The 24,639-nt window shown below is 44.6% G+C and overlaps 1 protein-coding gene and 1 pseudogene across 1 annotated transcript in view; one reads left to right on the top strand and one right to left on the bottom strand.

Moving 5' to 3' along the window:
* Positions 1–6,625, top strand: part of LOC120734512 (myotubularin-related protein 7-like) — a 7,869-nt gene extending 1,244 nt beyond the window's left edge. Inside the window, exons 2-11 of the mRNA XM_040033340.1 lie at positions 59–187; positions 702–836; positions 943–1,075; positions 1,334–1,443; positions 1,891–2,016; positions 2,098–2,147; positions 2,602–2,802; positions 3,477–3,611; positions 5,578–5,753; positions 6,440–6,625. Of these exons, the coding sequence (XP_039889274.1) occupies positions 59–187; positions 702–836; positions 943–1,075; positions 1,334–1,443; positions 1,891–2,016; positions 2,098–2,147; positions 2,602–2,802; positions 3,477–3,611; positions 5,578–5,753; positions 6,440–6,507 (1,263 nt within the window). The 3' untranslated portion in view covers positions 6,508–6,625. The remainder of the gene's footprint in view (positions 1–58; positions 188–701; positions 837–942; positions 1,076–1,333; positions 1,444–1,890; positions 2,017–2,097; positions 2,148–2,601; positions 2,803–3,476; positions 3,612–5,577; positions 5,754–6,439) is intronic.
* Positions 6,626–10,420: 3,795 nt separating this feature from the next.
* LOC120734653 lies at positions 10,421–20,476 on the bottom strand (annotated as a pseudogene).
* Between the last annotated feature and the right edge of the window lie 4,163 nt (positions 20,477–24,639).

The raw sequence follows: 24,639 nt of genomic DNA, 5'->3' as shown, positions 1-24,639 counted from the left end.
TGCGTGTGTGTGCGCGTGTGTGCGTGTGCGTGTGTGTGCGTGTGTGTGTGTCCTGCAGGTGTGTGATACATACCCTTCAGAGCTGTTTGTTCCAAAGTCGGCCACGCCCGCCATCATCGTGGGCAGCTCGAGGTTCAGAAGTCGAGGACGATTTCCTGCTTTGTCGTACTTCCACCAGGACACACTGGTCAGACACACACACCGTTTGTATTTATATCCTCGTGGGGACATCTCATTGACATTATGCTTTAGCCGCTTACTTTAAACCTCACCATAAACTAACTGTCACCCTGACAACAAACAGGGATTAAAAGCTCTGTATTCCCTCCATGTGTATGGGCATATGTAAGACTGTGGATGAGATGGTTAAGGTTAACACAGCCGAACGCATGATGCAAACAAAGGAAGAGCACATAAGTCGCACTGTGAGATTGAAGGGAGAACAAGGGTCCAGTCGGCCGCTTGCACTGTGCACCTGAGCTTAAAACCAGTATAACTAAGCCACAATATCCTGACTAACCATGAACTAACTGTCACCCTGACACCAAAACCACGTTCTGAGTCTCAAAAATGCTTCAAGCTCGTGAGGACGGGCACTAAATAGACACACACACACCCAACCACACACACACACACACACACACACACACACACACACACACACACAGGATGGGATTCTGAATGTGTTCTTCGCTCTGCAGGCCGCCGTGTGCCGCTGCAGTCAGCCGCTGTCGGGCTTCAGCGGGCGCTGTCAGGAGGACGAGATGATGCTGCAGGCGCTGATGAAGTCCAACCCTGGAAGTGACTACATCTATGTGGTGGATACCAGGCCCAAGGTAACACACACACACACACACACACACACACACACACACACACACACACACACACACACACACACACGAAGAGGTGTTGTGACTAACGGAGTGTGTGTGCGTGCAGCTGAACGCGATGGCGAATCGAGCGGCAGGTAAAGGCTACGAGAACGAGGACCACTACACCAACATCAAGCTGCAGTTCATCGGCATCGAAAACATTCACGTGATGAGGAGCAGCCAGCAGAAGATCGTCGACGGTAACCGTGTGTGCGTGTGCGTGTGTGCGTGCACGTGTGTGTGTGCGTGTGCGTGTGTGCGTGTGTGCGTGTGTGTGTGTGTGGTAAACAAACAGTAATGAGGAAGAAATGTTCAGCTTCCCAAACGATCAGTAAATACAGACTTCCTCTGACTGCATATTTTTCTTTCTCTCTCTCCTCTATCTCTCCTCTCTCTCTCTCTCTCTCTCCTCTCTCTATCTCTCTCTCTCTCTCTCTCTCTCTCTCTCTCTCTCTCAGTGGGGGAAATGCGATCTCCGTCCATGACAGACTTCCTGTGGGGGCTGGAGAACTCTGGTTGGCTCAAACACATCAAAGCCATACTGGATGCCGGCGTCTTCGTAGCCCGGGTGTGTGTACGCACTCGCACACGCTCAGCAGAGCTAATGCTTTATTAACTAGCGGTCGCTCGGGGGGGGTGGGGTCTCAGTCAGGTGGATCCACTTCGCGCTCGTCAGGTTCAGTTGATGCTTCGTAATCAGACCGATGGATGATGTCACGACTTTATTTATCAGACGTGAGAAACATAAACGTTGTTAATGATACGAAGTCGGGGCCTCGTGGTGGGGATGGTCACAGTGGACGCGCTGTGCTGCTGTTTGTGGTGGAGGTCGCCCAGCGTGGCTGACGGTCTGCTCTGATTGGATTTGCTAAACTAAAAAAACACCTGTTGCCAGCTCGCCGCACGGTAACCCGTCGTTTTTTTTTAAAACGTGGTCATTACATCAGGTCAGGTTCAGCAGTCGCAGCTCCATCAGGCACTAAAGTCAGACTCCTGCTCTCTGCGCTCTCTCCAGGCGGTGGCGGACGAAGGCGTCAGCGTGCTGGTTCACTGCTCAGACGGCTGGGACAGGACCGCCCAGGCCTGCTCTGTGGCCAGTATCCTGCTGGACCCGTACTACAGGACCATCAGAGGCCTCATGGTAACGCAGACGGCCGCGCTGACCATCGCCTGTTCTTCCTCTGACGTCTCACATCCATACCTCCTCCTCTTCTTCTTCTAGGTGCTGATACAGAGAGACTGGGTGTCGTTTGGCCACAAGTTCTCACACAGGTCAGTAACTTTGAGTCTGGTCTCATTCGGACGCTTCTCTTGCATCTTTCTGTCCACATTTAGTCCACGATAAAGACGTTTCAGACACTTTGGTCCTACGGTGTGGGAAACCATGAGAAAGAAGAAGAGGGCGGCAGTGCCAGTTCTGTAACGAGCTCCGAGGTTGAAACTGAAAGAGAAGCTGAAGGCGAGGGTTGGTCCAAACAATCCAAACGACTTTCACTTCAAAGCAGCAGAACCTCAGTTCTATGTTTCAATCTCATGATTGCAGAGACGTGAGCACAGACTCCGGTAAACGTGAGACATCAGACGTGATGACGGTTCATTAGTTTCTGTTAGTGATGTCAAGCTTACCTGTACAGCTGACGTTCAACGAGAGCATCAGCAGTTTAATTACTCGTTCATATTTGCTCTTTACCTGATTGAACACATGAATATTGTCTGTGCCCCGCAGGTACGCTCACCTGGACAGAGATCCCAAAGAGGTGTCCCCCGTCATCGACCAGTTCCTGGAGTGCGTGTGGCAGCTGTCAGAGCAGTTCCCGTGTGCCTTTGAGTTCAACGAGCGCTTCCTCATCGCCATCCACGCTCACGTGTACTCGTGTCAGTACGGGACCTTCCTGGGAAACAGCCAGAAGGAGCGTCGGGACATGAGGTGAGCACGAGCGTCCCGGATTCACGGGCTCTTACTGTGAGCAGGCGAGTCGGCTTTTCAGGGTCTGAATAGATTTAAGAAATCAGTCCTGTTTATGTGACGGATCCAAAGAGGAAAAAGTAGAAACCAGCGACTGATCCTGTGGGAACTCCAGGCCTCGAGCGCCGGCGTCCTGCAGGTGTTAGATCGCACCCTGGGTCAGCACACCTGCATCACATGATTAGTTCATTACTGGGCCTCTGGAGAACTCGAGACCTTTAAATCAGCCGCGTTGGACGAAAGACGCGTCTGAGAGCTGCAGGACGCCGGCCCTCGAGGAGCTCGCTCTCCTGTGTTAAAGGAAATCAGTCGTCGTAGCTTTTATTTAAACGAGATGAGTTTCTGAAACTGGACAGAATGTGTTCATGGTCTGATGTCGTCGCAGTCCCGTCTGCGTGGATATCTGCCCGCTGCTCGTTTTTATTTAAGGAAGTAAGAAACAGGAAGTGCAGAAACCTTGAATGTTTTTAATGAGGAACCGTCCGTCGTTCATCACCTGCCACTCCTCGTCACAGACCACAGATGTTTTCATCGCTACAACAGCTCGTCAGGGCGACGGCGAGCACGCCGCTTATAATCCAGTTTTATTCGTATCTGCGTCACGGAGGTAAAGGCTGTGCGATGTGTGTCTGCAGGCTTCATGAGCGCACTCACTCGGTGTGGCCTCAGCTGTGGAAGGACCGAGGCGAGTACACCAACCCTCTGTACAAGGCCGAGCAGAGCCAGAGTCAGGGCGTGCTGAGACCCAACACCTCCCCCTACTGCTTCAAGTGAGTCACTGCAGCAAAAACGCCAACACAACCGCGTTCTCCCTCACAAAACAGGAAGTGTAGTCCTGGTCCAGTCCAGCCGGCTGCGATTCCCCGCAGTGATTCTGTGGATCCTGATAGCTTAGCTGGAAACATGACGATTCCTGTTAAATTAATTTATTTAAGCAGCAGCAGGTTCACCCTTTAAGACCTACCATAGAACCAAGTCTGCCAGAATTATCCTTATATTCTTACATGCTGTAGGGACACTTGTGTTTTGATTTATTGATCAGCATTCAAATATTCAGTGGATACAGAATAAAGATTACCACAAAGCAAGACAGCACGAGACAAGGCGAATCTAATTTCTTGTTCAGGTCATGTTTGTTTTGTAGAGAAAATCAGTGGTTTGTATGAGACTTCCAGCTGATCATCAATCATCACTCCCAGAAATTTATTCTACACTCTTTCAATTTCAATTCCATTAAACCCTGATTTTGGATACATTTTTCATTTGTCTAGTGCCAAAATAATACATTTTGTTTTCTTTATATTTAACGATAACTTATTTACATCAAACCAGTTTTTTAATATATTTAACTCTTTTTCCGCTGCAGTCAGAAGCTGTTCTGGGTTTTTACCTGAGCAGTACAGAGTGGTGTCGTCAGCAAACAACACACATTTTAACAGTTTGGAAACACTACATATACCATTTATATATATAATATGAATAATTTAGGGCCCAGCACAGAGCCCTGAGGAACACCACAAGTTACCTTCAACTGCTTAGATTTTACATTATTGATTTCTGTCATCCAGGTAACTTTTCATCCACTTGTATGCTAACCCTCTTATGCCATATCTCTCTAGTTTATTCATTAATATAGATCAATTGTATCAAACGCCTTTTTTAAGTCTATAAACACACCAACAGTATATTCCTTATTATCTATAGCATTAGATATCCCTTCAACAAGTTCCATCACTGCCATCGAAGTGGACTTTTCACTCTAAAGCCATGTTGGTTATCACTTAGGAGATTATGCTTCTCAATATATTTATCAAGTCTATTAACAAATAACTTCTCTAAAATTTTTGAGAACTGTGGGAGCAGAGATATTGGCCTGTAATTGTTGAACTGACATCTCTCTGTTATTATTTCTTGACTCTGGAATTTCTTTTGCTAATTAAAGCCAACATTTACAAAGAAATCATTAAATTCATTTACAATGTCTTTAGTTTTATCAAGCACGATATCTTTATCTTTTTTAAAATAATCTGGATAATTCTTATTTTTTGAGCCCTTTTTGATTTTACTGTTTAATATCCTCCATGTTACTTGTGTGTTACTTCTGCTTTGCTCCAATAATGTGTTAATATTCTTTCTTACTTGTGGGAGCATTTCAAGTTGCTATACATCAATAAAACCGTTATAGTCCAAATATTGTGCATTAAGTGAATAATAACTAGATAAACTACAAAAAAATTGAAAGTTGTTGTTTTTTTTTACATATATTTCTAGTTAGAGAAATTTAAGAGGTTTGTCCCTAAAAACTGTAAATACAAAAATAGTTTCTAACAACAGGAAATGTATTTTAGTGTCTTCATAGTTTTATTTTTGAGATACACCAATTTTTATACACTGCTGGAAAAACGGAAATAAATATTATCATGCAAATTTGCAAAAAAACCAGCATATGCATCAAAATAAACTGTTTCCAGCAGTGCAACTTGAGTCCTAAGCATCCCAGAAACTATTCAGAAAAGCATAAAGTCAAACATGACTTTCAAAAACACCAGTATAGGCTCATAAGGCCCCGAAGGTAAAAAAAACGACATTTTCCACGAAAATGACGTCATTTCCGGCTTTAAAGGGTTAAAGGAAGCTGCACTGAGTGCTGGTTTTGTGCATTGTTTTGTTTGCCTGAGTCCCTGAAACAGGCGGAGAGTTTCTCTGCTTTTATATTTCACATTTATTCTCCTCCAGGATGTGGAAGGGTCTCTATAACCACGCTGAGAAATCGACGCCTCCCCGCCAGTCACCTGCCGACTTCCTGTCTGCCGTGAGGGAGGAGTCCCAGCAGCTGGAAGAGGAGCTGACCAATCACCAGGAGGTACCGCCAGGAGGAACCGCCCACCACCACCACCCGGGCTCCAGACAAGGCATACAACACACGACACGCCTGTTATGACACCAGCACAGATCGTTACTTCAGCTTCGCTGCTTAAACTGCGACCGTCTACTTTTTAACACTTTTACCCCAAAAATTAAAAATAATTCAGCAGTTATTAAACCAATTTTAAAAAATCTGCAGAAGTTTCTAGATTAATTTTTTTTAAATGTTTATGTTGGTAGCAAAGACTGTAAATAAAAGAAGGAAACTGGCTCTACATCCCAGAATTGGACATTAGCATGTTAGCATTAGCCGCCCTGCTGGGTTGCGTAAAGGTTACTGTATTTGGCCACCATAGACTGTGTCACACACACCTGATGTTAGCGCTCAGTAACATCTCATCGGACAGCCTGTTAGTCCAGTAACCTCACAGCCGACACATTATTGGTCAGGTGATGTCATTAAAAAGCTGCAACAGCACAAACACGGTGCAGAGGTCAAGTTCAGGGTTAGCTGAGGTGAAGTCAGACAGCTAGCAGCTACGTCATGTTAAAAACACCTTTGTTTTAACATAGGAGTCTATGGGACTGAGCCACTGCTGGAGCCTCTAGTGGACGTGAGGGGAACTGCAGCTGGGCTGCAGCCTCGTTCTAACCTGTAACTCTCTGAGTGTTAATGAAGTTTTTCCAGTTACGAGTCCTCTCAGCTGATTGTAAGCTTCTTGTCTCTGTGCAGAGGATCGCAGCGCTGACAGGGAAGCCGATCACCTGGGAGAAGATCGAGGTTCCCCGGAGGAGGACTAGCTGCCTGCCGCAGAGGCACAGCGGGCCGGACCCGCCCACCTTATACAGAGAGCCAATCGCCAGCCTCGCGCAGGACAGCAGTCACACACTTTCCTCTGCACCAGCCAATCAGAAGACTCACCCAAGGAGCCCGCACTCTCCCTGCCCTTAGGGCCACATGCCCAGCTCAAGAGTCGCGACCCCGAGCCGATGACTCTCCACCTGCAGCGACCTGGAGTCGGGCGTGGCCGACCTCAGCAGCCGCTCATCCAGCGGCGGTGATGTCGGCAAGGACCCGGACTTGGAGTGACACGGACCGGATCAAAGGGACTCCGCTGGCTTTTATTAATATTTATTCACAGGACGGCGAGGTGACGTTTCCAGGTTAAAGGGAGAAACCTCGGCGGCGTTTGAGACGGAGGTGAAAACACGGTTTAACGTTTTTGGTTCACAGAACAGACAGGCTGCTTCAATTTAAATGTTTTTAGGTTACTGACATTTGTACTGAAACGCACGATTGCACAGTGACAGGAAGTCAGACGCACACGAGTTTAAAGCGATCAGAACAAACACGAGTTATTGTCTCTTCTTCTCTTCACTGAAGAGTCTGAAAACTTGTTTCCACCCAGTCTTCCTCGTCCTGCAGCGCGGCATAACAGGCATAAAGGTTTCACTGTAGATCATGAAGCTGACCTGCTGTACATGTTCAGCGTGGCCCTCGTTAGCTCGTTAGCTCGTCACAGCAGTCACGCCTGTGGGGTCGTATTTGTGTGGACGACAGGCGGCCGTTTCCTCAGAGGGCTTCAGTCTGATCCTGGATCAGCTGTCTGCTCAGTCTGAACACTGAAGTGCTGCTAGAGCAGCTTTGATTCAGTTCAAAATGGCCCGCCCCCTTTAAGCCCCTGGTGGGCGGGGCTTCTACTACAGTTACTTTGGGAACACCGGGGAGATTTTTTATTAGAGACAAACGTAGTTTAAACTGTCACAATAACACAGAAACCCCACAAACACTCTGACTGAAATGCTCCAACACACACACACATGCAGACACACACACTGACACACACACACAGACAGACACACACACACACACACACACACACACACACACACACTGACACACACACACATATAGACACAGACATATAGACACACACACACACTGATTGTTCACTTTCTCATCGCCTTCTTAACGACACGTTTATTTCAAAGGTTTAAAGGGACTGAAGAACAAACAGGTCAGTGTTTATTTTTGATTTTAGACTTTTTTTGTGCTTTATTTGATTTTATTAAACTTTATTTAGATTTTGCCGTGTGAGGAGCTGATGCTGTCGGTCCTTCAGATGAGAAAGTGGAAATGATGAACTCAGAGCAGTGTTCCTCTAAACTTTAATCATCTGTAACTCTGTACATTCCCACGTTAGACGAGGTGGTTGTGTGTGTGTGTGTGTGTGCGTGCGTGCGTGCGTGCGCGTGCGGGATCTCTGTTACTGGGAGCTGGTGATAAACTGGCTCCACGTCCTCCTCTTGCTCATAACTGGGACTCTGACCGACACCTCCTCCGTCCACTGCTGGTTTATGGTTGGAGAAGTTTGACTTTAACTGATGCACTGAAGACGAACTTTGAAAGGAGAGGCGTGACATCTGTGATTGGATCTAAGGAGCTCGTCTCCTTTTTAACTGGTACACTGTAGCCGTGGTGTGTCTGTACGTCGCTGTGTGTTTCCTGTATCCACTGATGTAAACGATCTCAGTAAATCCATATTAAAGAGAAAAACTCGCGTCCTCGCCTTCTTCCTCTGTGGAGGCCGAGCAGCCGTTTGAGTTACGGCTCCTTCACAGCGTATCTGTGTCCGTCCCACAGCAGGTTTGGATCTTTAGTGGAATTTATTTAAAGCTTGAAGCAGCTTTTAACCATTTACGGCCTGCCACATCCTTGTTCCCTCTCTTTCTCCATAATGTGTTCGTGCTGCAGACGTCAGTAAAGTTACAGTCACAGTACTTGCACATGTAGCTAGGGCTGAGGAAGAGGAGGAAACTCCAATCCAGAGAAGGTGGAGACTTTAAATAACCAACAACAAGCAAAACTCTGGAGAAACAGCACCACACATTGCATCTGCAGGGTGAGTATACCAAACCCAAGCTTTGTACCATTAGATCACTCTGTCTGCAGACACTGACGCTCTGAGCAGCCACGTCGCGTCACCAGCTACATATTAAACTGAGTCTTCCTCTCATGATGACAGGACCGTGTGCTTGCTAGCAAAGCTACGACTGAGGTGATGTCAGTGAGTTTTTAGCTCTTCTTGCACTCAGTAGTTGGTTTAGTACACATGCTTTCTTCTTGGATATTCCAAAAGCTGAGTTTGCACCATAAACATTTTAAGGATGCCCTCAGCTGGGAAAGGGTGGAGTGCCCACTCTGGGTGGGGACGAGTTCCTGGTCCCAGTGGAGGAGTTTAAATATCTCTGTCTTGTTCACGAGTGACGGGAGAGTGGAGCGGGAGATCGACAGACGGACTGGTGCTGCTGCAGCGATGCGGACGCTGCACCGGTCCGTCGTGGTGAAGAGAGCTGAGTGTAAAAGCGAAGCTCTCGATTTGGAGGTCGATCTACGTCCCTACCCTCACCTACGGTCACGAGCTGTGGGCAGTGACCGATCCCACAGCTCGTGACCGTAGGTGCGGGTGGGGTCTCTCATCTGTCTCTTCAGATGTTTTTAAAACAGCAGATCGATTAAGGTTTTAAACAGACTATAAAATATACAAAAGTTTTTATTTAAACACATTTCCCACGGTGGCACGGTGGTTAGCACTGTTGCCGCACAGCAAGAAGGTCCTGAGTTCAATTCCACCATCAGGCCGGGGTCTTTCTGTTTGCATGTTCTCCCCGTGTTTGCGTGGGTTCCCTCGGGTGCTCCGGCTTCCTCCCACCGTCCAAAGACATGCAGCTTGTGGGGATAGGTTAATTGGATAATCCAAATTGCCACTAGGTGTGAATGTGAGTGTGAATGGTTGCCTATCTCAGTGTGTTGGCCCTGCGACAGACTGGCGACCTGTCCAGGGTGTACCCTGCCTCTCGCCCTATGACAGCTGGGATAGGCTCCAGCGCCCCCCGCGACCCTGAAAAGGAGAAGCGGAAGCGAATGGATGGATGGATGACATTTCCCATTTAAAATAATAAAAAAACAACATGCTGACATTTTTATGGGTAGTATAACATTTTAATAAATTCAGACTCTAATAAAACTGAGATTCTTTACTATAAAAACAGACTAATACACCTGGTTACTGTATTACAGTGTTGAACCACACTGAGGGTAAATGTGTCGTCTTTACACATGTAAATACTTTTTATTTGAAAGATTTCATGTAAATTTAAAGCTACAAATTATTATATTTTCTGTACCATTAAAAAAAAACTTCTCCATATTTTAATTACCAAAATTACAAACTGTTAAAGTTCCACTGCTGTACGATATTTTTCTGTCAGATTATTTGTTTGTTTTGTTTTATTTTTACAGAATTTTACAGATTATTTCCATTTTTAAACGATGTACTGTACGTGTGAGATCAATGATATGAATGTAGCCGCTAAAAGTGCTGGATATAAATCTTCACCTCAAAGTCCGTTCACATACAAAAAGAAGGGGAGTGAGTGGGTCGGCGCTCAGGGCCTTAAACACACCCTTTATTTCCATGGGAACGCAGACACAACCAGAATCACAAATACAGTTTAAAATCCCCCTATACAATAAAGAGTTTCCACTACGCTAAAAACCCTGCCGCCAGAAATAACTATATACTATTAAAACAAAAGCTACACAAATGTTTCCCCCCCCCCAGAGCCATAATCCCACAGTCCAGCCACATGCGGGCAAATGTCCTTATCTGAAACAGGAGAGGAACTTCTCTTCCGGGCCACACCGGCCAGAAGAACAAGGAGGAGGCTCCTGTCGCAGACCTGTCTTCTCCTGACAGCGCGTCACTGCACAGTCCCGCCCCACTCCACACCTGAACACGGCCTCCCTCGTAGCACCGCCAGATGCAGGCAGAGGGACACCCCTGCCCTGCTGTGGATTGCGGGCATCGCCACCCACTGTCGCTGTTCCTGCCGTTGGGACTGGATCGCCGTGTTCCGCTGGCCGGTCCGTTGCCGAACGACTCGTGGCACCCCACAGTCAGGCAGCAGGTCCTTCGACACACATGCTGGCTTGAACAGTTTCTTTTTTCTCCTGCTCACCTTTCGTGCGTCGCTCTCTCACTATCCCCTTTAGCAGGTCAGTTTGGCGGCTGATAGGCCGGCTCGGGGAACACCCCGCCTCACAGGTGCCTACAGGTCTGCTTAGTCCACAGTGGATTAAAAGAATATTGTGCAACAACACTAAAATACACAATATAAATATGAGGATAAAACCATGCAAATAAAATCAACACTATGTACCAATAAACAGCCTGATCCAAAACAAAATATAAAAACAATTTTCCACTGTGTGACACGAACACCAAACTCATCGAGTGTTATCAGTGAATGTTCTTAATCCAGACGGTCTTCACACAGAATGAGATCGACAGCAGTGATCAGCAGAGGTGCAGCGTTCTTACCATCATCATTATTACACGGATTCAAGTACGGGTGGAGTTTCTGAGTGAAGGAGCAGCCAGTGAACGAGTAGATCAGAGCTGCAGCATCTACGTCATAGAAGGAGACCAGACCCTCCTTATAGTCCACAAACACCCCCACCTTCTCAGGACCAGACTGGAGACAGAGACGGACCGGAGGGGCGGCACAAGCTTTGTACTCATTTCCATTTCTCAGACAAACAGTCCAGAGACCATTCTGAGGTCTCAGTCGGATTTTTCCCTTCCTGTTGATCGACTCTGTGGACACTCCTAAAGTCCATTTAGACTTTCCTTTAACCTGAACCTCAAAGTAAAATCTGCCTGAAGAGAAACTCTGCTCTCCTAAAACACAAACACACTGAGAAAATCTCTCTGGGTTGTCTGGAAGTTTCCTCCTCACATCACCATGATTCACTTGTTTTCCATCGTCAGACAGGATGAGATAAGGATTTGCTGTATCAGGATCCAGAGTCACGTCCACTGCATCCTGCTGGACCCTCTTCAGCTCTGCAGCCTCAAACAGCTTCTTCATGTCTTTCCTGAGTGTCTCCACAGCTCTCCCCACGGTCCCCTCATATGATGGTGGACGGACTTGGACCTCTGTCCAGTCCTTGGTGCATAGAGCAGCTTTCAGGGAGGAGAAGCTTTGGAGGAGGTGGAGGTGGTCTTCAGAGCGTGAGAGCTGCTCCACCTCAGAGCTTCTCTCCATCAGCTCAGAGATTTCCTGTTCCAGATCTTTGATGAGTCCTTCAGCCTGTTTCTCTGTAGTTTCCTGTTTGTCTTCGATCTCCTTTATGAGCTCCTTCAGGCGTCTCTCAACAGACTCCATCAGAGCCGTGAGGACCTGAAACACCTTTCTGCTTTCTGTCTGTCTGCAGCATCTTTCCTCATCTTCACCGACTCTTTGATCTCCTGAATCTTCAGTCGTCTCTTCTGGATCATCTGCTGAATCTCAGCCTCTGCCTTCTCCAGCTCTGCCTTCTTTCCTTCATATTCTTCTCTCAGAGGAACAAACTCATGAGCCTTGTGATCTAGAACAGAGCAGAGCATGCAGACACATGTCTGATCGGTCTTACAGAACAGCTCCAGATGTTTATCGTGCTTCCTACACATCCTGCCTTCCAGGTTCTCCACAGGCTCAATCAGCTGATGTCTTTTCAGACTTGTAGCTGTCAGATGAGGCTCCAGGTGAGTCTGACAGTAGGAGGTCAGACACACCAGGCAGGACTTCAGGGCCTTCAGTCTGGTTCCAGTGCAGACGTCACAGGGAACTTCTCCTGGTTTGGCAGCTTGTTGCTCTGAGCTGCTGCTGCTGGCTTTCTGCTGAGCTTCACGTCTGAACTGAGCAACTGTCTCAGAGATGAAGGTGTTGATCTTCAGCTGAGGTCTACTCTTGAAAGTCTCCTTACACAGGGGACACTGACACCTCTCATGAACATCCCATATTGGAGTGATGCACTTTTTGCAGACGTTGTTGTCCACATGATGTGGTGACCGGATCAGTGAACACATCCAGACAGATGGAGCACAGAAAGCGATCTTCATACTGCAGATTGGTGGCAGCAGACATGTCTGCACCCTGAGAACAGAAGTATAAAAATGTACACTTTAATTAAACATATCTGTAAATGGTTTAGAAATATCAAAGAGAAAATACAATTAACATTCAGCCTCTAACACTAGAAATCAAAGATAAAGAATGGAAAGAAAGAGGAAGTGACAACGTTCATCTTGTGTGGTTTCAACAAATTTATTTCTCTATAAGTTTTTTTGTAGGAGCCGTTTTCTGTGTTGTTACCTTCTGTGAGCCACTAGGGGTCACTGTTTGTTTTACAGTATGGTATCTTTTTAAGGTAGACATGTAATTAGCGTCGGGTGTCATTGATTGGAAGGAGGAAATGGTTTGTGACTGCTGTACTGTTGTGATTTATATTAAATGATGCTGGATACTGAGAGAACTGATGAGCAGCAAACGCAACCGATGGAAAGCGATACAGGTATTAAACAGACAGGATAGGTACGGAGTTATTGGACCATCTCAAGTTTCATTCAGTGGAACCACGTCACCCCGCCATCGAACACCTCAGTGGCTTCAAACATAGGCTTAGCTTCTACTCTCTGATTATTCATCGTGTGACTGGATGGATTATTTCAGCCTCAAGTCCAAACGTCGTTGGAAGCTGTGTAAAATGTAGGTGAGGGTAGGAACGTAGAATAGACCACTAATTGAAAGCTTTGCTTTCATGCTCAGCTCTTTTTCTATCACTAAGATCTGTACAGCATCTGCATCACTGCAGACGCCGCTCCAATCCATCTGTCAAACTCATGTTCCCCTTACTCGAGCACAAGACCCTGAGATACTTGGTCACAATCTGCCAATAAGCCAACAGAACCAGACCTCCATGCAATGTTGCAGAGACATGTCAGCCAGGTACAGCCCTTCAACATTCACAACTTTCAGGATTTGAGCGCCCATTTCATTCATTCAGGGGCCCTGCCACTGAGCAGTGGTTTAACTTACATTGGTGACCTCACCCTCAGTGATAGGCGAGTCACAGACCGTATGCCCAGACTCTGTTTGCATAGCAGATGTGAATGTGGATTGAGGAGGTCCTCAAAGTGTTCCTTCCACTGCTTGGCCATGTCTTTGGTTGAGGTCAGCAGCGTCCTGTCACCACTGTAAATAGTGTGTCTCTTAAATAACTTTAAGGCCAACCTAAAGTCTTGTTCCGCGGTCTCCCTGAGCACCTCCCACACCTGAGTTTTTGTATAAGCCACTACTACTGTTGCACGTTGCTGGTTCTGCTGGTACCTGTCAGGTGCTTCTGGAATCCCACAGGCTGACCAAGCCTCATAAGACTCCTTTAAGGTGACGGCTTCCTTCATCTCCTGTGTTCTGGGACAACTGCCACGACACTCGCCAACAAAAGTCCAATCACAAAACACCACTCAGGTCCAACGTGAGCACTGAAGACCCCCAGCAGAACAGTCCCTGGGTGGAGCACTCTCCAGCTCCCAGCCAGTGATTCCAAGAAGCCTGGGCACTCTGAACTGTTATTTGGTGCATGGGCACAAACAACAGTCAGGCAGGCAAAGGGAAGCAACCCTCTCGTTCACTGGGAATAACCCCAACGTACAGTCTGAGCTATGCATTCAGGCGAGCCATGCTATATCTAGTTGGCATTTCTTGACCTTATGCACCAGCTCTGGCTCCTACCCCACCAGAAAGGGTCACTCCAAGGGCTACAAACTGTTTTTGAAGCCAGGGATTGGAGCACCAAGACTTCCACCTCTGGCTGCTGCCTAATCCACAGAGCACCAAACCCTTATGGCCCCTCCTGTGGGTGGGTACACAGGAAGATAGACCCACGTAGCGTCTTTGGGTGGAGCCCGGCTAAGCCCCTTGGACTAAGCTCCAGGTATCCTTTGATATCTTAGGTACCAGCCGCCTGAAGTTTCAAAATGCTGTTAAAATGGCTAAAGCGGCTTTCTTTTCTGAAATTATTGAGACTAATGGCTATAATCCTCGAACGCTGTTTAAAATCTTTAATCCAGTAGTCAATCCCTGTCATGAAATGCCGACGGTGTCCTCTCCAGCTCTCTGCGAACAATTTTGTTATTACTTCACAGATAAACTTTTATCTCTCAAGTCTTCACACCCTTTAGTTGTGAGCCCTGCTTTCACCCCTGGATGTTTATCAACTTTTCATCAGTTTGAGCCAGTGTCACTCCCCGCCCTTAAGCAAATAGTTGAACAACTGAAAAATACAAATTCTGTACATGATATTCTCCCATCACGCATTATCAGGGATGGTTTTGATGGAATTGGGCCCAGTATTTTAACTCTCACAAATTCTTCATTGCTTTCCGGCCATGTTCCATCAGCCTTTAAACACACTGTAGTGCAGCCTGTTCTCAAAGAAGGAACCTCGATCATAATGACTTTGTGAACTACAGGCCGATCTCCAAACTCCTGTTCCTGTCCAAAATCTTGGAGAAGATAGTTCTCTCGCAACTCCAGGCCGAACTGGATGCAAACAACATCAATGATAAATTCCAGTCTGGCTTTAAACCACGTCATAGCACTGAAACAGCTCTGCTGATAGTCCTTAATGATCTTCTCCTAATTGCCGATTCAGGTCGTTCTGCAGTCTTAGGCTTACTGGACTTGTCCTCAGCCTTTAGTATGGTGGACCATAATATTCTACTAACGAGGTTAGAACATACAGTTGGCATTAGAGGTGACGCCCTTAACTGGTTTAAATCATATCTTTCGAGCAGGTCCTCCTCTGTCACTCTGGGTACCTATTCTTCCTCTGTTGCATCCTTCTGCTGTGGCGTGCCTCAAGGCTCTGTGTTGGGCCCAATGTTATTCTCTCTCTATATGCTACCTCTAAACTTAATCTTTGAAAAATACAACATGTCATTTCATTGCTATGCTGATGATATACAAATTTACTTTCAGCTAACTGATGATGTTGCTCTGTCACTGCACAATGGTCACTGTCAATGGTCAATGGTAACTTTATTGTCCCTAACGGGAAATTGATTTGCAGTATGTCCGTACAAACAAACAAACAGACAACCAACACATCACATACACTCACCAAGATAATATAATAAAAGCCTGATAAAACAACCTAGATTTTTCATCAAAAAAGTGCAATGTGCAATGGCAACAACACTTACGGTTTAGTGTTGTTAACTATGATAACACTGCTTCCTAGAGTGCATGAGAGAAGCCAAAGAATGGCTTTTGGGCAACTCTCTAATCTTAAATGAAACCGAAATTGTGGTGTTTGACAGTTATTTCCCCCGGGGCCAGCTAGTTGATACCTTTGGATCCATCGCCACTTTTCTCTCTGACACTAGGTGTGCTGCTGGACAGCTCCTTCAAATCTGACAAACAAGTGTCCTCTGTAGTCAAATCTAGCTTCTACCAACTGCGTCTTATTTCGACGGCCAAGCATTACGTACCACATAAGGATCTTGAAAAGCTTATTCATGCCTTTGTGACCTCTAGATTAGATTACTGTAATTCCCTTTACTTTGGTCTCCATGCTGCTCTTCTTCATAGATTACAGCTTGTCCAAAATGCCGCAGCACGCCTCTTGACTGGAACCAGAAGGTTTGCCTCTATCACCCCTGTCCTTGCTGATTTGCACTGGCTCCTCATCAAATACCGCATCGAATTTAAAATATTGCTGCTTACCTTCAAAATTATAGACGATACAGCACCTAGCTATCTTGTTGTACTTCTTAGACCATACACCCCTGGGAGAGCCCTCAGATCATCTGACCAATTACTCTTGGTTCAGCGTAGATCTCGGCTTAAGACCAGAGGTGACCGTGCGTTTGCCCTGGTTGCACCTAACCTGTGGAACAACTTTCCCATTGCTATTTGCGCGTCTGACTCCATCCAGTTATTTAAATCACATTTAAAAACTCATTTATTTAACCTTGCTTTCCCAGTTAGTTAACGCCTGTATTTTGTACTCAATTCCAATCTTTCTATATATCTTTGTCTACTTAAAACCTGTGTGTTTTTAGCAAGTTTGATTGATATTACTTTTATTCTTGTGTAATCAGTGCCATTGACCTGTTAGCATATTCAGTACTTTGTTAATGGTCTTAAATTTCAATGTTTTAACCTGCTGTTTTATTGTGAAGCACTTTGGTATACCGTTGGTTTTTAAATGTGCTATATAAATAAAGTTGTATTGTATTGTAAAGCCTGGCCACCAGACCTCAGCTAAAAGCTCACAAAACCATTTACAAACAGCTAAAACTGCAAAAAAGCAGGAAAACTGATTCCGTGAAAAGATGTAAACACAAAGTACGATTCCCTCACTCGTCCGACAGCATGTAGAAAAAACAATGTCTCTGCCAAAAGCACAGATTACAAAACTGCAAGTTTCATCATGTCAAAGAAGACCGAAACACGTTTCAGGTTTGAGAAACATTAACATGAATCCTGTCTTACTTCCAAAAATCCACTGTGATAAAACCACATTTCCCACAAACTTCCACCTCCCAGTGTGCTTCAAGAACAGTTTCCAGTTAAATCTCTATTTTCTTTATTTTCTTGTTTATGCACAGATGCATTACGCACCAGTCTACTGTTGTGTACAGCAGAGGTGTGGACTCGAGTCACATGACTTGGACTCGAGTCAGACTCGAGTCATTAATTTTATGACTTTAGACTTGACTTGAAAAAATGTTCTAAGACTTGTGACTTGACTTGGACTTTTACACCAATGACTTGGGACTTGAATTGGACTTGAACCGGTTTACTTGAAAAGACTTGATATTTTACCCCAAATATAAAATTTAACATGCATATTATATAGAGATTGAAAATGTGACGTCATTCACGGGTAGAACCGCAAAGGATTCTGGGAACTCATGGCAAGCGGTACTAGCGCACGCAGGCTTTCAATTAAAATCAGTTATACAGCGATAAAAAGAAACACAAAAATGTCAAGAAGCCGTTGTATTATTAACTGCAATAGCCGGTCGCATGACAGCCACGGGAAGCCGACGGGTAAAGAGATCGGTTGTTATCGGATTACGTCGTTGAAGAGAAATTGTTCGAGCCATGTTTCCGAAGTAACAAAGAGCCGACGGGTGGCCTGGATTGCAGCCATTCAAAGACCAAATATAACGTCCCAGAACACTCCAGCTCACAGGTTAGTCTGCTCCAAGCATTTCCACAAAGGTCAGTCTGCTGTTGTAGTTAATGCGTCATTTTTCTTAACATAATTGGTGATATAGGTTACAAGCAAGTCTGGCACTGAACAGAAATTGTCGCGCTATGCTCCTTTATTTATTGTGTTTATTGTGCATAAATAGTGAATTGTCCTGACACAATATTGCGTTTCGCTTCTGTTATTACCATGGTACATTGACAAAAACATATACTTTTATTCACAGGGTAAAACAGTTGTTTTGTATCACTAATTGTCCAGTGCGATTACAGCATACAATATTATTGTCACTGCTACATTTCTGTAATGCTACCAGAAATTATTTCCACTGCTAATTAATTACCATTGAGCTCAAAGGTTATATTAATAAACTGTTAACGAATGTGTATTTATGACGACGATTTGTGAGACTGGTAAACTTATGATACGTACGATGGTCTTTACTTTCTGCACGGTGCATTTCAAGGTCCTGCACCCATCCGTCGGTAAACTGTACCTGGGCTTGTTGCAGTGACCTGAAGTTACTAAACTTCATGAGTGTATGCGCTCACTCCAAGAACCGTATAATTATAAATATGCATATAAATATGCTACGATGAGATAGCTGACTTCATCTAACTAGCAAATGTTGTCCAGGCTACGTTGGTGATGCAGTTATTTTTTAATGATATTTTTAAAAAAAAATATCATTTATTTATGTATGATATTTTTGTCATGCGATTTTAAAGCCGGTCCTACAACCGCATCCAAGAATAACATGCAGCTTATCTCAGAACTGTCGGTGAAAATTATTCTTGGAGCTAGGTTTAATTGAGCTGCATTTTAAAGAGGTGCAATTTCACAATTTGTGTATATTTTCTAAGTTCACTATTTTGTCATGTGTTGAGAAAAACACAGATTTTAAAATTACATGGTCTAATATTTACATTTAGCATATAACTTCAACATGCTTTTTTTCGGGGTTTTTTAAAGACTCGAAAGGACTTGAAATTCAAAGTTTCAGACTTGTGACTTTACTTGGACTTTTACACCAGTGACTTGAGACTCGACTCTGACTTGCCTGACATTACTTGAGACTTGACTTGAGACTTGAGGATAAAGACTTGAGACTTACTTGAGACTTGCAAAACAATGACTTGGTCCCACCTCTGGTGTACAGTGTGGCTGTCCGCGTTTGAATTGTTTTGTTTTGCAAAAATGACTAACAAAAAAAAGCCTAATTTCTGCTATTTAATACGTAAGGATTTTTAGTTTTTACAGATGGTGCCAAATTGCAAATCACACTCTGCTGAATCACCTGCTAATTATCTTCACAGTATTCATTCACTCTGTCTTTAGGGACTTGCTTAGCTTGTAACATTCCCTCTGACACCAGCAGCGCTGTGGTTTACTCCTGGCTGCAGGCCTGTAGAGCTCTCACTTTGGGAAGCTGCCAGTGTTCATTAAACTCAGTATCGGTAACCAGCTTTAAGTGGGAATAAAACCAAAAACTCTGCGTGTTTGCCTCTGATGACTTGGACATGCAAACAGCAGGAAGTGTTAGGATGTGGGACAGGTGTAACATGCGAGAGCACATCAAAAGTCTCTTTCATGCCTACATCTGATACCAAGCTCATCTTCTAACCTTCATATTTTAACACTTGTGAATGTAGCACGACATGGTTATCTCAGGTCATGATTCTCAGTTTTAACCACCACCAATGCCATTTTTTATTTCTTAATTAATTTCTTTATTTAAAAAAAATACTTGTTGTAACAATAAAGTTTAGTGGTGTCACTTTCTTAGACAGCTACAGCTCATTTTTAAAGTAAGACAGCGAGGCTGTCGTCTGTGAGTCTCTTCAACTCCTGTTTTTACAAAGACAAGCAGACTTTTTCAATTTTGCACTTTTAACTTGAACTAATCTGTTGAACACAGTAACTCTGATCAGCTGCACTCACCTGTATTTGAGTTCGTTGATGTTCTCCAGACTGCAGCTCTGCTGTTTCTCACTAACTTTTACTTTCGTTTCAGGAATGTGATGTTGAATCTTTGTTGTTCCGCCTCTTCCTGTAGATTTTCTTCTATTGGCTTCATGTAGGTTATTCGAATGAAATGTGTTTTGCTGCCCCCTCAGGTGCTTTGAAGAATTACAAATCCTCACATAAATTCTGGTACTTTGCAAACACAGATGGTCCAAGTAAAGTATTATGCATATGTGCATATTATGCTTATTGTTTATTTGTATAGCACAGTCGAAGCAGTCCCTTGTCAGGTTCTCACTTTAGTGTTTCTTTGGCTGTTATGTGTGCAGTCTTGTTCCCTTCTACCTTACCATGATCCACAGAAACGCCCCCATCCAGGATCCTCCATCGTTTTCAGTCTTATACACCAGAGCCAGCAGCTCCAACATCAGGTCTTTCTAGTGGCATTTCCCGTATTTCTACCAACAAAGCTGGGACTGGAGCTTGTAACAGTCACAGTGGTATAGTGTCTCTTTAAGACAACCTAAGTCGAGGGTTAATGTTGTCATCGGCAGGGCTCTAGAGCAGCGGCCCCCAACCTATTTTGCGCCACGGACCGGTTTATGCCCGACAATATTTTCACGGACCGGCCTTTAAGGTGTCGCGGATAAATACAACAAAATAAAACTAGTACTGAAAAAAAGAAGATTTATTCATGACACACGTGAAAAGACCCAGGAAAACCGAGTTAACGATCAAAACAATAACAAAATAACGCTGAAAACCGATAAAAACCCTGAAAACCATACATTTCACACCTGAGCCTCAACTCTCGCGGCCCGGTACCAAACGACTCACGGACCGATACCGGTCCGAGGCCCGGGGGTTGGGGACCGCTGGTCTAGAGTGCGACCAAATTTTTCAATGGTGCGACTAAAAAAAAATCTTTGGTGGGGACCAACTGTTGAGTAACAAAAAAAAAAATCTGCAACCTTCCCTGTGGTCAACAACAGACACACATTTTGCCCCTATCGTGGACTAAACCAATCAGAGATAGTAAGGGGCGGGACCTCTCTGTTGGCCGTGGTCCAGTTGAAAGTGCAGGTGGAAGTGGGAGGTGAGTAGCTTGAATAAAGCGATATCAATTCATTAAATCCTGAATCGACTTTTAAATATAACTGTGTTTTGCCAGAAACGCCAGATTCTCAGATTAAAGCTCACAAAACCATTTCAACAACAACCAAACAGCAGATGAGAGCAGGTACACGGACTCCACACAAAGACGTAAACACAGACCCCACGCATCAGAATCAGCTTTGTCTTTCTCGGCTTTCTCACCCGACGGCCCGTAGACGGACACGCTGTCGGAGCTCAGCGAGCCCACCGTCCGCGCTGTGTTTACGTCTTTTTGCGCTGATTCTGAGCTGCAGGTTTTGTCTCTCCGACCAAAATTCACCGAGCCAGCAGCAAAAGAAGCAGCAAACTTACCCACCAGTCGTTCACAGCGCTGTCGGCCGCTGTCTTTTTCTTTTTTCCTTTCTTTCACTTAAATGACCTCGGACAAGAAAGCCTAATTTCTGCTGTTCAATACTGACGATATTTAAACTTTTTAAAATTATGCAAAATTACACAACATTGTAGAATATTTTTAAGGTTATCTGCTATAAAAAGCCAGACCAGGAAAATCTCCTTCATGTTTTTCTGTGTTTTATTCTCAGTTACTTTCACACAAAGGCCTCTGCTGTGATGTTCACAATTCCGATGAAGTCTCACATGTATCAGTGCTGATAAATGATCAGAACAGGTTGTCAGAGGAGGCCAAGATGATGATTAAGTTTAACGTTTTCTACAATATTGACAAAGCACTTTAAGCACAAGATTGTTAGTTAATAATTTAGAAATGAATATTGTCTGTATGGACTGCAGTTTCCCCCCAGAAAATGTGCACATGTAAAACTGCGGTGTTAAGCGATGTGGTTGAAAAATTTGAGTGCGCCTAACTTTTGTGCCCATGGCAAAAGGTTAGTCTAGAGCCCCGGTCATCCGTATGCGCCACTACTCTCTCTGTGGTTGTGGGGACATGTGCTTGCACGCTAGTGCATGAGGAGGGACGGATTTTATGTTTTACTTCTCCAGACACCTTTTTTTGCAACGTTATGGGTTGTACGAACACTGTGCACTATGTTTGCTAAGCTGCAGCCGTTCAACCGGGCTTATATGTTTGACGAAGAGAAGGTGCATTAAAGAACACGCTGTGGAATTCCCAAAGCCAGTGTGAGTGTGTATTCTTTTGATTATCCTGCTAAGTGTTTTTGCCGCCTCCTCTCAACCACTAAACACAACCCGACGTTACAAGCTGTACACAGGCCCCACAGCATGAACTCTGGGCTTTAGCCTGAGTTACATCAAGTGTTTTTAGATTAGACTGGGCTGTTCCGACCTAATCAATGCCCTGTATATCAGTACTGTAATGACCATCAACATATGCAATTCCTGATAAGGAAGCCGACACATCCCATGCTGATTTACAACATTATGCTCAAGAAAATAAACAGAAAGTTAAATTCATTCACCCTCTTAATTGCTTGTCTGGCACCCAGGATATTTATCTATTTTATGGAGATTTGTTGGTGTCAAAAAACTAGACTCTAAAGGATGAAATATAATCAATCTTGATGACATCCAGCAATGATATGTCATTAGTGAAGAATAAGATGATTTGGTCAGCTGGTGGTTGTGGCAGGCCCAGATAGTCCTAACACAGTGGACCCTGATTATACACGAGTATGCATGTATACTGGTACGTTAAACTGGACACATTATAAATTATTAACATTAACATTAGCTGTCTCATTATTGCCCCTTTAGTGCACGTGTTGTTAATTTCTTTAACATCAAAGCAGCGTTAAAACATTTTGCACATTTACTATTAGACATCTTGCATTACATAGTAAAATTCTCAGATGTTCTGGTCATCCTGGCTTCACATCTCTCCCCTGTCTTACAGGTGGTGGGGTTTGGTCTTTGGCTCAGCTGCAGGCGTGGTGCAGTAGGTTCAGGGGCACTGCCAGGGGAGGCGGGCGGACACAGCTGAGTGTGCAAACTATGTAGACAAATTCACTGTGTTAGTAAAGACACGTAAACACAACATCATGCCCGTCTGTATGTGCTGGGTCTCTGTAACCAGGACGAGTGTTAAACTGGCACCAAAGGAGGACCGACCCTTCACTTTTGCTCCGTGGCTTCGTGGTTGCAGCGTTGAGACAGTTGCAGCTGGGTTTGCTGGATTCAATACTGATGGAGCAGTTTGTGGAGGGGCTTTGGGATGGGGTGGCATAATGGGTAAGCTGTCTCCAGCCAGCAAACCAGGAGGTGGCAGTCACACTGACCAAGGACCATCTGGCAGTGTGACCGGAGGGCCCAGCACCTTCAGCCAGTTTGGATAGCCAGTTCCAGCCCTGAAGAGGAAGCTTCTCAGCTCCCTCCTGACCTCTTCAGCTGCAATCAGTATGGCACTTTTAAATGTACGCTCTCTGTCGAACAAGTCTTTTATTATTAATGATTTAATTTTAGATAATAAACTTGACTGTTTATTTTTAACTGAAACATGGCTGGGCTCGGATGCACCAGTTGTTCTCACTGAGGCCTCCACACCAAATTTTAATTTCTCTTTTTCTATTAGAAGTGGTAAGAGAGGTGGTGGGACTGCATCTTTAACCAACAACACACTCACCTCCAAACAAATTTTATTTGATCATTTTACCACTTTTGAATTCCATGCTATTGTTTTCAGCAGCCCTCCAGTTTTATCTGTCACAATTTATAGACCACCTAAAGACAGCGCTGCTTTTATCAAGGAATTCTCAGAATTTTTAACAAACATACATTCAAAATATAATATGATAATTTTAACCGGTGATTTTAACTTGCACATAGATAATCCTTCTGACCCTGCAGCAAAAGAATTCTTAAACATTCTTCACTGTTTGGATTTTACCAGCACGTCACGCAGCCGACTCACAACAGAGGACACACTCTGGACCTGGTCATCACCCATGGGCTGTCCACAGCGTGTCCTCTGTTGTTGACTTGGCTGTCTCTGACCACTACTGTGTGTTTTTTAACATCACCGGTTTTATTCAGCGGGAGACCTCGGTGCAAACTGTGAGGAGGCGCTATCTAACCTCTGAAGTGGCTGCAAATCTTACCAGGGTTTTAGACGAAGGCCCCCCTGTGATTCTACCTGCACCCTGCGATTTGATTTTTAGTTATTTTAACAGCAAACTGAAGAAAAGCCTTGACTCCGTTGCTCCACTCACCACCAAAAAGATTAACGTAAAACATGCATCACCCTGGAGAAACGAGGAAGTCAAAAAACTCAAAAGAAATTGCAGGGCAGCAGAAAGGAGGTGGAGGAAAAATAAAAATACTATCAACCATCAAATATTTTGCGAGCAACTTAAAATGTACAATAATACATTAAGGAAGTCAAGAAATTCATACTTCGCCAAATTAATCAGTAATAACAAAAATAATCCCAAGGTCCTCTTTTCCACCATAGATCATTTATTTAACCCTGATTTTAACAGCTCCCAAAGAACCCCCACAGACTCGCTCTGTGAGCAGTTTGCAGACCACTTCAGGGGAAAGATCAGCGCCATCAGATCTGATATTTTATCTAATCGCGATATGTTTGTAAACACATCTGAGGGCTCGATTGTACCTGAGGAGACACTGGACAGCTTTGTCCTGGTTAATGCTGAGAACCTTCAGAAAGTTTTCTCCACAGTGAGACCCACCACATGTCTTTTAGATCCAATCCCCTCTTCACTCTTTAAAACACTTTATGGATTCTTTGAAGCTGAGCTTTTATACATGAT

This window comes from Simochromis diagramma, unplaced genomic scaffold, assembly GCF_900408965.1.
Source record: "Simochromis diagramma unplaced genomic scaffold, fSimDia1.1 OVJJ01000571.1, whole genome shotgun sequence".
NCBI classification, from domain to species: Eukaryota; Metazoa; Chordata; class Actinopteri; order Cichliformes; family Cichlidae; genus Simochromis; species Simochromis diagramma.
Note: the sequence above shows the minus strand (reverse complement) of the source record. Positions and strands in the feature narration are given on the sequence as shown.